Source organism: Sceloporus occidentalis, unplaced genomic scaffold (genome assembly GCF_023333645.1).
Source record: "Sceloporus occidentalis isolate IW3139 unplaced genomic scaffold, rSceOcc1.0.p SCAF_5, whole genome shotgun sequence".
NCBI classification, from domain to species: domain Eukaryota; kingdom Metazoa; phylum Chordata; class Lepidosauria; order Squamata; family Phrynosomatidae; genus Sceloporus; species Sceloporus occidentalis.
In genome coordinates, this window is record NW_028316985.1 from 141,568,289 (window position 1) to 141,587,025 (window position 18,737).

General features: G+C 39.4%; 1 protein-coding gene across 1 annotated transcript in view; it reads left to right on the forward strand.

Moving 5' to 3' along the window:
• The window catches only part of GATB (glutamyl-tRNA amidotransferase subunit B), a 48,711-nt gene that overhangs the window by 10,333 nt on the left and 19,641 nt on the right, over window positions 1-18,737 (forward strand). Inside the window, exons 3-7 of the mRNA XM_089525685.1 lie at window positions 5,877-5,990; window positions 9,002-9,200; window positions 10,791-10,913; window positions 17,179-17,292; window positions 18,211-18,295. Coding sequence (XP_089381811.1) covers window positions 5,877-5,990; window positions 9,002-9,200; window positions 10,791-10,913; window positions 17,179-17,292; window positions 18,211-18,295 — 635 coding nt within the window. The remainder of the gene's footprint in view (window positions 1-5,876; window positions 5,991-9,001; window positions 9,201-10,790; window positions 10,914-17,178; window positions 17,293-18,210; window positions 18,296-18,737) is intronic.

An 18,737-nucleotide genomic window follows, 5' to 3' on the forward strand; every position in this document is an offset into this window, starting at 1 on the left:
GAATTTGACCCTAGTCTCCCAGAGTCCTGGTCAAACATCTAAACCACTAGACCACATTTGCTTTCCACACCATTTACCTAGTAAACCCCAGTAAGCTGGGTGCAGCTTACAGCACAGCACAGAATTATGCTGTATATCTACCAAAATCAGAATGTAATGAGGTGAAACTCATATGGCCAACAGAGGCCTAAAGGGCTCCTGAATAGTTAAAAAAATGTGAAATGTATGAAGGTGACCAGCCCCCCTGAGGCAGTAATAATTATTGTTTTTTATGTTTAGAAGATAAAACTAACTGCTGAAAGTGGAAACACTTGCTGCGTATGAAACAATTATTTTGGCACTAAAACAATTTAGTTTTTCAACATTATCTGCAGTTTCTCATTTTGGTTTTCAAGTCAGGACTAATTGGGTCTATTCTGCCGCCAGTAAGCATTTCTCTTGAATGTTATGAACTTTTTATTTGAGTCCTAGCCGTTTTCTCAAATATATAATAAACATCCAAGAAGCCACAGTAATTACAGTGAAGGTTTAATAGTATTCTGGCTAAATGCCTAAATATATGTTTGCATCCCTTTGCCTCATTAGAGCCAGAGCTTGGATTTTTCAGGGGTTAAAGAATTCTAAGGCCAAATCCATGAAGTTCTTTTGAGGATGAGGTAGAGTAGGGGGTAGGGATTGCTAATAAATCCCCTAAAAATGATAAGATCTGGAGCAGCGTGCCATATTTCCTGACCAGCTTCTAGTATCTAAGAAACACACATTGCTTATTCCAAAGCAAAAGTGGACTTCCTGCTGTACTGTTACTCCCTATTTTACTTTCCATGCTGTGGCTGTATAAGGACATGTATAAGACCTAGATAACAACTAGAGCTGAGCTGTGCATTGCTAATTGCGTCCTAGAAAACACTCCTGTTGTCCTTTACTCAGAAGGTTGTAGCAGAAGGGAAGATGGAAGGAAACACATGAGCTGAAAGAGGAGATTAGTTGTGGAACTGCAGTCAATTTTTCAAAGATTTTCTGAAAGCACTTTGAGGTATCAGGCCCCTCCTGTTTAGGTTGTGACAGTTCTGTCCACATTTTACAATAATTTGTAATTCAAAACTATAAAACACAATTTTTAAAAATAACGATAAAGGGAAAGATAAGCTGAGAATACCACAATTAACAAAACCAGACTGCACAACATAAACAACAGCATCCCATAAACTGTTACTTTATAGGTAAACAGTTAAACATTTAAGGCAGCGGTGGTCAGAGTGTGGACCACAAGCCATATGTGGCTTGTAGGGGTGTTTTTATTTTGGATCTCCTGGAAAAAATATTTTGCCAAAAAAAGAAGCAACAGCAGTAGCTCATTTTCTACTCCTGGAAGCTTTCAGGAGTAGTGACTTTGCAACAACTCCACTGCCAAAGAAATCTTCCAATACGAAACGTAAAATGGATGTTTGGCCATTTTGTGTTTTGATTTCTATGGTAATTTTTGCATGCTTGCATCTTGTGCAGCCCACAGTTGGCCTTAAGAGCAGAAAAATTCCCCCAGGACCCCAAGAACCTGCCCATCCTTGCTTGAATGCCTGTAACAGGCTTGGTTGGGACAGAGTCCTATAAATGTGGCTGAGAAGACCCTTGTGCCTGCTAGCCTGATTGATCTTATAAGGAGCCACACAAGTCATGTTGATCTCACAGTGCAGGCCGGTCCTTCAGATCCAGTCTTTGACCCAAGCCACTAGGACTTTCTATACCAATGCCAAGAGTTTAGACTGGGTCAGGAAATATCCTATTAACTAATGAGGCTACTACAGTATAGTGATGAGACCCATCTACCTAGTACCAACCAATCTTCAAAGCAGCTGCATTTTGAGTGGTTTGAGGTTTGGTTGGTTGGTTTTTTGGTATAATTATTTATTTTAACTTTTTAAAAGCATTTTAACACGGAGGATAAACTATTGTAAACCCTCCCCAATGGCATTTAAAACATTGTATAAGTAACACAGACCATATTGTTATTGCATAACTTGTCCATTATGACAGTTTTGAGACAAAGGGTGAGACTAAGAAATAAGGTGTTACAATTGTGTTAAAATCTGTTTCACCAGAGGCTCGGGTGGTATTCCATAAGTCCTTGTGATGTTTTCAGATCTGAAATGAAAGGAGAACATATTGTTCAAATGTGTCTTATTTTATCTCACCACTTACCATTCTAGAATGATAAAAGACACTGCATTTTGTTTAACTTTCCAAGACATCTTTAAAGACAGCCTTACATAGATTGCATTAGCGAGCAAGATCTTTCTAGTATCAGCTGATAAAAGCCCCCCAGGCCACTTCCACCATCATCTAAGCATTCCTATTAGCCCCATATCCAGCAGGACTATATCTAAATTTGTATCTTGTGTTTTGGGGAGTTTATGCTACCATCCAGAGTGTTTGGTTTCCCTGCCCACCATAACTCAGTCTTGTCTGGATTGATGTATTTTGAGAATAGAAATATTTAGAAATATATTATTTGAATCGCATCATTATCATCAACATCATTATAAGCTTATTATTATTATTATTATTATTATTATTATTATTATTATTATTTCTATTACTACTACCACCACCACCAAACCTTTGTTTCAGCCTGCAACTCAAGGCAGGTTACAAAAGTTGAAGCAGATACAGTTTAGAAATTACCTTATATCAAGAAATATACTTAAATTATCAATAAAATTAAAAGCAGTTAAAGGCATAACCATTAAAAAGAATAGCAAATATCAACAACACAGCAGATGAAAGGCCATTTCCCCCCAAGCAGTCAAGCCTCAAAGTCTTGCCAAAACAAAAAAAAAACTAAAGAAAATTTAAATACTAGCTAGACCATCAAATTATCCTGAAGAAACATAGGAAGGGACAGTAATTTATTTGGGAATAAAGGCTCAAATCCATGTGTTTTTAGAGTTGTTTTGGAATTCTGATTTTCAGACATTCAACCCAACTTTTTCTCTACTGTGAATCCTGAGAGTATTGAAAGGTAAGACTGCTGCATCAATAAATTGACATCTGCTAGAAGGAGAGCAAGAACAGAGACTGGGTTTTGACAGTGGATTTCACTTGTTTATTGCAAGTTGAGTGAGCTTATCTTTTCCACAGGATTGAATACTGTCATGGAGAAACAAGGAGTTTCTAAGTAGATTGGGGCAGATTCCTTATAGAATGGGGAATGTATCGCAGCTATTTTTATGCAGATCAAAAAAAGAAAAACATATTCACAACCTCGGGAGGGAGGGAGCAGCTGTGACCCTTCAGATATTGGGTTGTGATTCCTGTTATCTCTTGCCATTTATTTTTCTGGCTAAGTGTGATGGACGTTCCATTCAAATAACATTTGGTGGGCCATAGTGGCCTCCCCCAGGGATTGAAAGTGGTATCCAGCAGTAAAGGGATGTGATGTTACTGTAGCCCTGGACTGTTTTAGGTACCATGGGTGGTGTAGTTGCCATTCACTTGGCTTCTGTGATATCACTTTGAGCTTGTCAGAGCTCAGGCAACACATGGACGGCAAGATGGTAAAACTAGAATTTCAAGGGCTAAGAGTTTTTAAATTAAACTGCAACATCATTTTCTACATGTTTGGTGCTATGAAATTACTATTCATTATATTGCTTTAATTTGTATGACACTTTGCCATGTAAATATATCTAAAGTGTCTCTGAACACAGAATTGCATAATGATAGCAAATCTTTAATGCCAGTTCATTAATGACCAAAAACCAACCTAAAGCCAATGCTAAGCTAGTGCTTCACTACCATCACCATGAAAGTTTCTTCCTCTCCTCACTGTAATGCTCCGTGCCTCCCAAAAACTAGGCCCAGCAGGTACATGATGACCTGTTGGATACTGACCAATTTAACTATTAAAATATAGAATTCATCTAGTCTCAATTGATATTATTCATCAGTTTTTAGAGTAGATAAATAATATAGTCAAAAATCCGTGCCTCAGAAGTGAAAAGTGCAGGAAATACTAGCAAGCAGATTCTTTACAGCCTACACTGGATGATCTTTGGCTTACTCTTTTTTATCCCATTCTGGTACTGTTCGTAAAGGCTGCAGCAGTACTAGCTAGCCTAGAGACTGGGGTTGATATTCAGCCTCTTTTTCAGTACTAGAGATGTTCTTGTAGCTGTAATCAGGAAAGATGCTTTAGCTATCTTTCTATGGAAATAGCCAATACACACATACCCTTTATTTCATGTTGTTGTTACTGTATGCCTTCAAGTCATTTCTGATTTATGGCAATCCTGTCATGGGATTTCTTGACAAGATTAGTGTGGAAGGAATTTACCTTTGCCTCTCTCTGAGGCTGAGAGAGAGTGACTTGTGAAGATCACCCAGTGAGTTTTCATGTCTAAGCAGGGATTCACTCCCTGGTCTCCAGAGCCATAGTCCAGCACTCAAAGCACTAAACCGTGCTGGCTTTACCCTTATTTCATAGCAAGGGATATAAATTTTAGTGGGCCCAAGGCCAGATCTGTGTCCCTGAAGGCCACAGAGTATCCCTAAAATGCCACATCACAGAAAGAAAGAAAAATGAAATAGGAATCAGGCTATGTTGGTTTTAAAAAAACACATCTATCTATCTATCTATCTATCTATCTATCTATCTAGCACGATTGTGGGAGAACAAGATTTGCAATCTATTTCAAAGGTGAATCACCACTCCTAGATGCTTCCATATGAGGCAACTCACCTTTTCTTGGCCTGAAAAAGGTTGATCCAAGGAGTCTTGGGACCACACTTTACCCACCCTTATTTTACAGATATAATAGTTGTCTTAATAAGAAAGAAAGCTGCTTGGAGATTCTTTTATTATTTTCCCTTCTGTTGGATTAACTAGGGTGAGAGAAGGAAATGGTGGTCATATATATTCTATAATTTAATAATATTATTTTATTTTTTGCTCTTAACTAGAACCAATGTAAATGTGAGCAAAAAGGGGGAAATCACCTTTCTCTGCATCTTGAATGAGGAGGTTTCAGTGAGCATAAAGATTATACAGGGGTGGGCAAGTTGTGGCCTTTCAGATATTGTTGATCTGCAACTCTCAGTAGTCTAAGCAAGCATATTCTAGTGGTGAGGGATAGTGGGAGTTACAGTTCAATAACAACTGATGTCAACTCCTGCATTATGCAAAGCAGTGCAGGGATAATAATACTTGCCTTCTTCATAGGATGTTTGCTAGGGTAAGTAAGATAGTGTGCATGAAGTATTTTGAACACACTCTAAAGGTCCTACATAAGTGGTGGTGAGGATGATTTTTTTTTAAAAAAACAGCATTGGAAGGTATTGTGAGGGCAAGGTTTCTCTTTTCCTATCTTTTCAAACTCAGCCTTCATTCACCCAGAAATTAATAAATTAACTTTGTATGAGTTGATCTCATCTGGCACCCACTTTAGCTAATTGGAATGTGACATCCTGAAATCTTTGTTCATAAACGAGTTCAGAAGTGTTTGCGTTGAAATGGACCAGTGGTCAGTCTGTGCTACTGCTTTTAGTGGGTGAAAATTAATTTTTTGACATTTTCGATCTTAATGTGGAAAAAGAGCCCCCTGAAGAGTGCCAAGTCTTAAATCTACATTCTGTCATATGTTCAGAGCATATGTTTGTTCCTGAGCTGCAGATACTGCAGGTCCTCCCCCAGTCAGAGTACAGGAAGATCTTCTTGAGCATGAAAAATTCAAATTCTGGCTATGAAGCCTGAGTCTCCCACGCACAATGCTTCTTGATGACAAGGAAAAGGAGAATCCCCCTTCTTTAAAAGACAAGTATGCATGAGAGACATTTGTTTCATAGCAGGCATCTAAGCAAAGTGCCATGTTGTGTTTCCTTAGGTTCTCAACAGGAGATGTGTAGAAGCGGCCGTAATCACGGGCCTTGCGCTGAACTGCACCATAAACAAGAAGTCCTTGTTTGACAGGAAGCACTATTTTTATGCAGATCTGCCTGTGAGTATGTATCAAGCTTTGTCCCTTAGCAAGTCAGAAGAAGGACAAGCCTGAAGAAAGGATGAGAAAACAGGCTGGGGAAAAAGGATGCTTTTTTCTTCTCTGCCATTGTTTTGCCCGTCCAAGCTGGATGAGGCACGATGTTGTGATGAATAGACAGCTGTAGTCCGGCTCTTGCTGATTGAAGGTGATTGTCCTGATTGCTGACTCCAGTGCTGCGTCTCGTGTTTCCAGTCTCTCTCTGTAATTGAATTGGGAGAAGGTGCAGCAAGGGCCAGACTTCCTCTGTTCCCAACTAATTGTCTGGTAGGGTTAAGACAAAAAACAGTCTGCTATTGATCTTTTTAAAATGAATGTATTACAAACACATACACATAGACATCACAGCCATTTCCTCGAGTTATTTGTGGGTGCCCAAAGGCTGTGTTCTGTTTTTCAAAGCAACTAATCTCTAAAGGGAGCAGAGGAAGCTTAAAAGCAGGTATTAGATTTTCAGCTTCCTTTCCGTGATGTTACAAATTATGTTTGCGCTAGGACTGGACCTCCTTTGGAGTCGAACTTTGGTTCAGTACATTTGGCAAAGTGAAGTCCATTCAGTTCCATTACAGAGTCTGCATCTGCACTGAAGAAATAATGCAGTTTGACACTGCTTTAACTGACATGAATGAGGGCTGTAGAAACCTGGGATTTGTAGTCTGTTGTAGTACCAGAGCTCCCTGACAGAGAAGGCAATCCCAGACTTCCATAGCATTGAGCCATGGTATTTAAAGCAGTGTCACACTGTATTATATCTGCAGTGCAGATGCAGCCAAATTAAGGTTTTATAATTTCAAAATTTAAATAAGGAATCTCCATTTCTATTTGAAATCGTAATTGAACTGCTAAAGATACTGAAAGCTTTTAATAAAATAAAAGCTATATGCCAGATAGGGAACAAAATGTCCTCAAAAGCTAGTATGCCTCAACACTCCTAACAAATGTTGTTTGCTTCTACTTCTTCTTTATCTCCTATTTCCATCTAGGAGATCAGAAGCATTTCTTAGGCTGCATCCACATTGCAGAAATAATCTAGGTTGATACTACTTTAACTGCATCATATGCTGAACTCTAAGCTCACCTACTAAACAGTAGTCTACAGTGACCCAGTGTTGTGAGACATAGCTTCCCTGGGATTGGAGAGATCTACAAACAGCCCCATGGTTGCATTTTTGTTCCTAGAATAGCAGGTTGGTAGGTATCTTCGGCAGAAGAATGTGCACACAGATTAAATGAACTAGGTCCCAATGTAGAAGCTGACTAGAAAAGCCTCAATGGATGTTTTATAAGAGTGTGACGTTCTGTCAAATTACAAAAGGCAGTGGGTATCTTCTGGTATATAGGGCAAGTGATTAAAGAGAGGTGAAAGAAAAAAGCTCTGGCCCTAGAAATGTGTGCTAAACCTGAGAGTAGGAGCAAGAGAGTACTGATCATGCAGTCATGCTAAGGTCCAACCCTGGGTGACTTCTTGGAGTTCTATACAGACAATCTGCCCATACTAGATCCCACAAAGAAGGATAGCTTAAGGGCAAAACAGACCGTCCCTTTGGAGCAGCGTCCTGCCACCCCTTTCCTCGTGGCCCCAATCCAGTGCTTTGCTGGTGCTAAAAAGATTGGCAAAATGCCATTCCTTTTACCACTGGCAAAAAGGTGCCCTTGCCGCCACAGTGGCTTTCTGCCAATTCTTTGGCACAGTACATCTAAACGCTGCACCGAAGAAATGGCATGATGCCGCCCGCCATCTGGACAGGTGGGTGGCATGATGCCGGCATAAGGGAAGAGTCGGGGGGGTCCAGCATGCAGTCACCACACCCCCATTCCACCTTGATTCCGGCCTTTATTGCCAGTCTGTTTAGTCCGATAGAGTGATTGAATTCAAAGGCACCTAGACATTGGATAAAAGAACAACAATTTTGGACAAACTTTAGATGGAGTAGAACAAAGAGATCAATAGTTTGACTGTAGATAATTAAAAAGTAACCACCTCAGCGGGTTCCTGTTTACACACATGAGTTAAAGCAAACTGATTAAATACAAGAAAAGTCATACTTCTGAAAGACTTATAGAAATATACAGAACAAAGATTACCATAATGAAGAAACATTACACATTATAACCAGCCAGGTGTCCAATGCTTCTATAATCTGGTGATCTCTCTAGGGGTGATGACACTTTGGACTGGACCATGCTTCCCACTAAGGCTCTAAATTAGCCAGTTTAAATCCTCAGTTTAATATATCAGGTGGTCACCTGATAGTTAGGAAGGCCTTTGCATGTATCTGGACTCTTAATGCTTTACATTATGTTTAGAGGTTTAGAGGTAAGGGTTAGACGATCATAGGAGGGTGGGGTCCCTCATTGGAAGATTTTTTGGCCAGATGATGTTCCAAGTCTGTGATTCCAAATACAAGCAGCCTGCACCTTTTTCCATGCAGCATATTGAGCACCAAGTACAAAATGGGGAAATGTGGTGGTTTCACTGTTTCCTCATACTAAAGCAGGATAGGCCCTATTTTCAGGGGAGAGTCAGTATTTAATTCTTATGTTTGGTTTTGTCCTTCCATCGTTAGTCTTTTTTCCCTATGTAGTTTCCTTATAATATGCAGAGCTGCCCTGAGCTGCATTATCATAAGAACCTATAATGAGATGCCTAGTTTAGACAAGATAAATGTGAGTTTAGGGATCTTTGGATAGTTTAATATGAAAAACAGAGCTTCAGATAAAAAAAATGAAATTCTCATTGCTTACTGTTGCTCATCGCATATTTTTTTTTAAAAAAAGAACAGCAATGATTTCAACATGGAATGACAGAGGAGAAATCTAAGTGGAAAGATTACACTGAACTTGTTGTGTGCATCATATGAATCTGTTATTAATAAGGCTAAAAGGAAAGGGCCATCTGTTGAAATAGGAAGGTGATAAATTTAGGTTTAAAAGTTGTTGATTACAGCTGATGGTTAAACTTCTAAATGCAGGCTGGCTACCAGATCACTCAACAGAGGCTCCCCATTGCTGTGAATGGAACACTGTCATACAGCCTGTGTGTAGGGAAGAACCAGAATGATATAATAACCAAGACTGTGAGAATAAAACAGATACAGTTGGAGCAAGACAGTGGGAAAAGCCTTCATGATGATTTAAGAAGCCAGACACTAATCGATTTGAACAGAGCAGGTAGGTTTTGAAAAATTTCTGGTTCATATAACTGTGAAAAATTAAAATAAGCAAGTACTTCTGTCCTGGGCAAGTTACTGGCCAATGGTTTTTAATAAGACAAGGTACCTAAGAGGTAGTTTTAATCAAGGACTCAAAATAAATGTATGCCTCTCTCCCAGCTGATCTACATGCCTGGCAGCTACCACAAAACTGGAGAGCCTGATAGCCAGTTCTGTTCTTCATTTGCCTTTTGAAATAAAGGTAGGTTGGTGATCGGTCCTTCACATATATGCATGACACATGTTTTGGTTTTAGCCAGGGTTCCCAGATAAATGGAACTGTGTGTATGGGTTTATGCCCTGTCTTTCTGCTAGAAAAATAGCACTTAAGTGGCTAACCAACAAAACAAAACAAACAGCTTCATTTATATACCGCTTCATACTGAACTAACAGTGTCTAAGTGGTTTAGAACTGGGTACTCATTTTAGCATAAGTCAAGCTTGAGCCCTTTTGCTGGTATTGAACTTGCAACCTTATGGTTTTGAGTGAGTGGAGACATTTAACCACTGCGTCTCCAGGGCTCTTAAAAACACTATTAAAAACAAATTAGCTGATAAAACAATTAAACAAGGAGATTAAAATTATTAGTCATCACAATAGCTGATAACTTCAAAACAGTTGAAAAGGACAGCTTCAAGAGATGTCTGTTCATATGCAGGCTTGGCTGCAGCTCTCAGAGGAATGCCTTCCTCATTCTGCGAACATCCCAGGGAAAAGCCCTCCTATGTGCTTGTGAAGTAGGCCTCCATGGGAACAGTATTCTCTTCTGACCATCTTAAAATGTGGCCAGTTTTCTAGCAAAACACACAATTGTTTAGGTAACCAGATCCCAAACTAGATAGCTTTTTTTTTAAAAAAAGGAATTGGACAGAAACGTGCAGGTGGCTGCATAAAAGAGCACCTAGCCAGCGGAGTAATATGATCTACATCAGCAGTGGAGAACCATTGATCTTCCAAGTGATTTTGAGTATAAGGTCCATAATTCCCTACTATTGTCTGTGCTGGATGAGGTTTATGTGAGTTGTGGGGCAATATATCCAGAAAGATCAAATGTTCCTCACCCCAGTTGCAAATGCTGAACATAAAGTCTCTGCTCTCTGTACCAGTATTAATGTGTGTATAGCCTGTCAAGTGGGAAAAAGCTTCTCACTGAAAGAGTGGGGGAATCACTGAGGAAAAGTTCAATATCTAGTACTTGTTGGTCTCTACAGCTTTTGAACAGCCAGAGCTGTTCCTGTTCCACTTTTGATACTAAACGCACTGATCAGCCTGAAGTAATGGCTTTTGAGCAAACTGCCTTATGCCTAGAAGAACATCATTGGATGCAGCTACTCTCTTGACATTGGGAAGAGATGAGTTTCTATGCAACCATTTTGCAGATGACAGCCATTTTGACAGTGATTATATAATAATAAATGATCCCCAGTTGGACACTTTCATGCATGCTAATTTTTTATGTATGAATTTTTATGTCAAAATCAAAACCTGCTATTAGAAATCTCTCTCTCTCTCTCTCTCTCTCTCTCTCTCTCTCTCTCTCTCTGGTAGGAGTTGGCCTCATGGAGGTTGTCATGGAGCCCGATATGTGCAGTGGAGAAGAGGCTGCCGCAGCAGTGAGAGAGCTTCAGCTTATCCTACAGACTCTTGGGAGCAGCCAAGCAAACATGGCAGGTAGAAGACTGGGAGGGCATGTTTACCTTTCCTCAGTGGTAATTTTCTCCTCACAAAGACACTTTCACAGCATCATGCTTACTTTGCCTTGCAGCTGCTTATCATTCAGCATTGTGGTGGTGCTGTTTCATTTTGGGTTGCTTTTGTCCCTTTGTAAACCCTTCCCTGTGTTTTAGAGGGAGCCAGCTGCTTCATCTTTGCCTCAGATTCTTTTGTACTGCTAGGCCTTTTTGAATTTTACATGATAAATCTTAGTACGAAGGGGATGACGGATGACTCAGGTGCTGTTTCCTTGCCCTTGTCTGCCTGCGTACTTTCTTTCCATGTTGCTGTGATGTAGATTCTCTGAATTGACAGAAATAGTGACCTTTCTAATAAAAATAACCTGTTTGTGGCTTTACCACAGATGTCTGCAAGTAATCTGGGAATGTTGCAAGTTAAAATGATTTGATCTTAGCTTTAAAGTGAACACTCACCATCAAACTCTTTATTATTCTTGTAGTGTTAAGTGTACATGTGCTTGTATTAATTGCATTATAACCTGCTTCAAATTCATATAGTACCTGAGAGTAATCTGGGTTGATGTTCCTGAAAGCTGCATGTTCCAGTCTTGAACAGTGGAGTGTAGCATCAGTAACTGTGTGGTGAAAAATTGTCACTTGAATGAGATAGGTGCACTTATTGTTACTTGAATAAGAAGGAGCATCCCAGTGAACTCTCAGGGCTAAATGCAGACCCGAGTCCTATAGCAGACCTTTTGTAATTTTAGAATCAACGGACCTTTGGTGAGTTATGACTAACAAGACCTGTTCATTTCAGTAAATCAATTCTAAGTAGGACAAAAATTAGATTCAGCTCTTAATGGGGTATGGTGGCACTGTTTTCTTCTCATTATTAGTTGGCTTAATTTTCTGTTGCCCAGCTTTCCCAAGTCTTAAGTTTGCAGTTGCAACAGTTTCTCCTCATACTTTACTCTTGCTGTTGTAGCTGCTAGTACCAGCTACTTTTGGTTCCCCCCCCCCCCCCAAGAGTGCAGGCTTACATGGAGAAGCTTCAGCAGCATTATCCTTTTCAGCCATCTATGTGAGGTTACTTCTTGTTCTGCTCATCTTCTGAAATAGATGCACATAAAGGCTTGCCACAAGTCTGCAGCTTGTGAAACACTCTCAGTACATTGCTTTTCCTCATGGCTGAGCTTTGGCTGTGAAACTATCATGTGACCTACACTGTTTCAGGCCCTGTGACTTTTAAGATATTTTCCCTGCCATGCACCAGATTCAGTCTTACTCATTTTACAGGTGGTTGTACTTGGGCTATTTTGTCTCCGGCTTTTCTATTGTCTGAGCAGATTTCCACTGGTGATGTACTTGCCCCTTCTGGTCATATCTATCATCTATTTGTAGGGAGATAAAGGTTGAATTTGACCTCCACTTCTTATAGTAACAACTGCCTGCAGTGTACCAAAACCAGGGTCATAACTTCATTGCAAGATAATCAGAGGAGGTGATGGCACAGTGAAGAAAATGTAGCTGCTGTGCCCTGCCCTTGGCCTTGTGAGAGGATGTGGTAGGAGAGACAGCAGGTGGCTACTATGGTTATAAGACTAGGGTCTAAAGTCTACACAAAAGGATGATGAAAGACATCAGTTGCCAATATGCTATCAGGAGTTCATCTGTGGACAGGGAGTTGAAGAGCCAGCAATTTTTGTCTACCTGCCTAGTCCATAAACAACAGTGAGATAAATCATCTCTGCCACCTGTCTGGAATTTGAGATATTCAGTGGACATTGCTGCTACATATCACATATCACCATGAGGTTCGTGAATGTATGAGACATGGTTCCTGTAGCTGCACCTAGTTGTGGAAATATGGAAATGGAAATGAATCACAGTATTAGTAGGCTTCTCATAAGCAGTCAAGAAGACTGTGTTATTTCTAATTTCCTTAGCCTGTTTCAAAATTATGTTTTGTTTCTGTTTTGGATTTATATCAGAGATAGGAATCATGAGACTGTCTAACTATTATTGAACTGCAACTTCCATCATCACCAGTCAGCCAAAGGTTAGGAATGGTGGGAGGTTCACTCCAACATCTGGATAAGTCAGAGGTCCCACCCCAGTTTTATATTGTGATTTTCTTGTACACCCCTCTTTGTGTGTGTGTGGGGGGGAGTTGGAATGAGGGCAAAAATATTGCATTGTATAAAGAATCGAATAAATGAGCCAATTGTAGGACAAAGGTTCAGTTATCAGGGACATGAACATGAAGTGACACCGGATATAAAATACTCTGTGAATACATGCCAGGGCCTGTAGACTGCAATTGCATGATTGTTTTGTGTAGTTTGATCATAGGCATTTAACTCTTAATCCACCTGGGAAGAATAACAGAGTATGAATTTTCTCTAATTTTTCCCACTTTCAGGAAATTATTCTACACAGATATACATGTTGACTTCTTACACAAAAAAAGAGCATTTTTAACAACCTCCTCCCTCCTTTGCACAAAAAAACAGTTTTCAAAAACAGGTGGGCTCTTTGTGAAAAATGGTCCACTTGCCTGGTCCATATTTATTTTTGCCCAGAAATACATATTTCGCATAAGAAAAAAAATGTTTCTGGCAACAATTATTTTTCAGAATTACGGTTGTTTTCTCTGTCAAAAACATGTGTTTTTTGTGCAAAATAGGTTTTGTGTTCCTGGAAACTCTGTGTGTGTGTGTGTGTGTGTGTGTGTGTGTGTGTGTGTGTGTGTCTGTGTGTGAAAAATCCTGTTGTGTGTGAAAAACAAGTTTTCTAGCAGAATAGCACAGTTCTAGAAACACATTTTTGTGGAAAATACTTACTTTGTGCTTTTGCATGTGTGCATGGAGAAAACATCATGTAATTTCTGAACAGAATAATTTCCCCAAACACTTTAGGACCTGTGAATACTGGAATATTGTACAGAAAAAAAATGTTTTTAGCCTCAGTGGAGAGCAAACTGTGGAAATTGTCTTCACATGCAAGGGTGAAATAGTTGAAGATTTACATCCCTACAATGCATCTTCATGAAAATCATAGCTTTCATTTTTCTACAAAGTGTTTTAAGTCCTTGAAAGCTGGGAAAATGGACTTACAAATCTGTGGACAGTACCTGGCAAAAATCACTGGAATGTGAGCTTAGTTTGCTGTTTTTAGAATGCAGGATTTCTTATGGAAGTGGAATAATTTTAAAATGTCCTTTGAGGACAAGTTGTGTTTTGATCTGCTTATTGTGTGGAACACATCATTCAAGTGTACATACCTCTCAGGTTAAGTAGGTGAGCCAGTGATCTTCCTTCTTCCTATGCTTAGGGAACCTTCTCCATCTTTATGAGTATGCCGAGTAACCTACCAATATGTGTTTGCATATTTTAGGCTGCTCATTCAGAAAAACTAACTGTTGAGTACCACAGACTGTAGAATGCACATAATAACTTTTATGTGCTGTGGTATACGCTGCTGTGACCATGGTGGAGTAGTGATATATTCCTCTGGTTTGTTTGTTTTCACCGTGTGGCTAATATATATTGAGGTAGCTCAGGATCCATATTCATATTAACTGGGGATGATGGAAGTTTAACACATCTGAAGGGGATCTCAGAAAGGCTGATAACAATGAAATGAGAATCTTAGGATTATCCTTTTGTCTTTCCTTTTATCATACACTTGCACTTTGTGACAAAATGCCTGAAAAGCAACACTCTACTCTCTAATATTTTCTCTTGGCCAGTGCTAATCACAACACTACACAGAAACATGGAAAGGGGATGCTCCTATATTTGGAAAGTGTCTTTCAAAGACTGTAACTTTGGATGTTCATGTTTTCTCCTTTGCGAATTTAATACAAGTTTCATTCACCATGTTGTATAAATAGCCACTACTTGCTTCTCTCCTGGCTGAATGAAACTACGTGTGAAAAGGATCTAGGAGCCCAAGTAGACCACAAGTTGAACATGAGTCAACAGTGTGATGTGGCAGCTAACAAGGCCAATGCGATTTTAGGCTGCATCAATAAAAAAAGTGTCTAGATCAAGGCAAGTAATAATGCCACTCTATTCTATTCTGGTCAGGCCCCACCTGGAATATTGAGTCCAGTTCTGGGCACCACAATTCAAAAAAGATGTTGAGAAACTGGAGCATGTCTAAAGGAGGGCGACTAAAATGGTGAAGGGTCTGGAAACCATGCCCTATGAGGAACGGCTTAGGGAGCTGGGTATGTTTAGCCTGGAGAAGAGAAGGTTAAGAGGTGATATGATAGCCCTGTTTAAATATTTGAAGGGATGTCATATTGAGGAGGGAACAAGCTTGTTTTCTGCTGCTCCTGAGACTAGGACCCAGAATGATGGATGCAAGCTACAGAAAAAGAGATTCCACCTCAATATTAGGAGGAACCTCCTGACAGTAAGGGCTGTTCGATAGTGGAACACACTCCCTTGGAATGTAGTGGAGTCTCCTTCCTTCGAGGTCTTTAAGCAGAGGCTGGATGGCCATCTGCCAGGGATGCTTTGACTGAGAGTTCCTGCATGACAAGGAGTTAGACTGGATTGCCCTTGTGGTCTCTTCCAACTCCATGATTCTATGATTCTAGGAAGGGATAAAAAGGTAATTTATTTTCTATGTAGTTTCACAGTAAAGTATTTATTGGGATAATTTACCAGCTTCACCAGGACCTGTTTAGAAAGGAGGTGGGAAAAGGAGAGTGAATTGCTTCAGCAAGGTTCTGTAGACCCTTGCTTCAATGCCAGATTGCACTCTGCATCACTTCAGATGGGGATATTTGTGTTATGCTTCTGGCACTTGGGAAGGATTCAAAATTGTACTTGTGGCAACAATTACAATTCCTTGAGAGTGAAGGCAAAAACAGGTTTCTGACACCAGTCCTTGAGCTGTACGTTTTCAAGGACACTCGAGTAAATGTGCCCTAACTGTTATTGGCTTTATGACAGAACTATGTGACACCCTCAAATAATAGTTTCATACCAGTAAAAAAAAAACCTCAAAAATCCATAGAAAGGCCATCTTCTGACTTGATGCTTTCAGGGTTCACAGCTTTCCATTAAAAAGTTTGCTCAAAGTTCTTCCTTCTTGGTAGATCATGTCAAAATAGTTCTATCTGGTTTAGTTAAATTCTCAGGAAGCAAAGCTGAAGAAAATTGGGTGCCATGTTGCATAGTATTTACACAACAGTTTTCTGTGTGAGTTGCACCACAGTTCTCTCTGGCTATTTACTGTCGCCAAGCCTCCGCATCTGAGCTGTGTGAGCCTCCTGTGTGGCATTTCAATTAAATTCTTTAACCTTCCATCTTAGAATATACATAGCTTAGAACAAATCCTGTAGGGTTCCAAAACAATGTGTGATGGATTCTTTTATCTAAGATTCGAAGTATATTCCAAATAAATATGGAGGCTTCTAAAGGAAGGAAGAGATGCTTTCTATGTGTGTGTGTGTGTGTTTTAAATACCAGGAATACTCACAATCATTCTGTGTCTTAAGATGTGGACATATGATGCATTGGGGAGGACATGAGAGATAACCCTCTCAGTGGCTGCTCCTACCCTTTGAAACTTTCTTCTACTGAAGGCTAGCCTGGCCCCCCTTTGGTCTCCCTTCGCTGGCAGGCAAAAACTTTTTTTTCCAAAAATATGTAATTGTGCTCAGGGAGGCTTCTTATTGGGGGGTATGCTACGGTTTGTTTTTAATGGCTTCATATTTTTAACTTAGAATTTCAAAGGATTTTACATTATATTAATGTGATCTTTTAATTGTGTTATAAAATTGTACAGTGGACCCTTGTTATATGCTGGGCTTCGTTCCAAGATTCCCCCATGTATAATAAAATCCGTTAAATATAATGACATAGCAAGTCCCGTTAAGTATAATGACATAGCAAAATGGTGTCCCTAGTAAAAAATGGAAAATCAAGGTTTGATATTTGAAATTTATACTTTTTTTTAACATTTTCAAACCGTGGGTGCTTGAATCCGTGTATAAAAAATCAGTGTATAAGAAGGGTCAACTGTACTGTTTTATTGTTGCTTTTTAACCTACCTACAATCAGGGATGATGAGGTTTAAATTCCTTTGGAGGGCCTGTGTTACTGGAGGGTATCAGCTCTTGGAAGGTCTGCAGGCTAAGGCATTTTTACTTGTTCACATCTCAAATGTGTGGGTTTTTTTAATTGGAAATCTTCTAGAAATGTTTCACAGAGAATATATGATTAATGCCACTGATGTCTCTTCAGAGGGCCAGCTGAGAGTAGATGCCAATGTGTCTGTGCATCGCCCTGGACAGCAGTATGGAGTGAGAGCTGAAGTGAAGAATATCAACAGTGCTCGATTCCTTGCAAAGGCAATAGGTAAAGGAAACACTACTTTCCAATGGAAAAATTAGAGAATCTGGAAGTCCCTGCCTTATAAAAAGCAGGGGCTTTGTGGTAGGGCAAAATTGCCCTATCAGGTGATTAAAAAAGAATGGTACAAAAGTAAACCTGTTCTTTTTCAGTTTTACACCATTCTTTTTGAATCACCCAATATTCCCCTATTTTGGTTTCCTAAGCAGGTATTAGTGCAGAATTTGGAAAGTTAATTTTTTGTATTGCCTTGTACTCTATCAGATTGGTCTTGAAATGGCTTATAAATGCAATTTTAAAATCATAACACAAATTAATTACTGTACAACATATGCATAAAAATACTTTTAAAAGCAGCCTAAAAATAAATGTATTGAGCCTAGCATTAACATAGTTCCTGGGAAGGCACCTTCTGAAGTCCAGAGATTTCCAAAGCATGGGTTCTAGAGGGTGCCTTCCCAGGGAATATATAATACAGTATTACCTTCTGTAATTACTGTACAGTATATTGTTACCATGTGCATGCTAACTTAATATATGAGATACAGTATATGTGTACATGAGTGGAGTTTGGTGTTAAAAACATAGTGAATCCTCATGGATGGTGTTGTGGTGTTATTTTACTAGCAGATTCTTTTCCAAAGGAAAAAGGAAAATGCAGTGGGGTTTTTTTTTCAGATGTCATGATTTGGGGTGTGGTTTTTTTTAAGGCTTGAGTTCAGATATTAAATGTGTTTCAAATGATATAAACAACCTGCATCATTTAACTGTCTCGGAGCAGTTTAGTTTCTTCATAACTCTTTCTCGGTAATAAGCTTACTCTGGTTTTGATAAGGCTTAAAACTGCACTTCACTTTATTGTCTGGAAGAGAAAAATAGATAAGGGTGCAACATAACTGAACAGGATTTTCTTGTTCCTTTAAGACTATGAAATACAAAGGCAGATTGAAGAGCTAGAGAATGGCGGAACTGTTTTGAATGAAACTAGAACCTTTGATTTTAAGCTTGGGTGAGTTTTTCATTTTACCATTTGTCATACATATCATTTCCCATAAGATATGGGTAAGACTATTCTCCAAGGTGAAATTATTCTCCTTTTGAGTCCATCTTATGGACTACAGTTGTCTCTCAGTAAGCAGAAAACAACTGTCTGAATGCATGTAAGATAAATTCAGAGCTTAGGAAAGGTTTTTTTTTAACGGTATCTCCCATAATCCGTCATCCAGTGTCACTGTCATAGACCTCCTCCCCCATAGCATTTCCAAGCTCTGTATAAATGCCAGCCAGTAGGCTCTTCACCTGAAAATACTAATTAATATACATTTGTACCCTCTATCTCCAAAAATCAAAGTTCATAAGCATTTTGAGATTTCCTAGGGCTTCTGGGGTTTGTTCTGTCCTGTTATTTTCAAGCTGAGAGCAGCTGTTTTTGTGGGCCATTTTTCTCCACA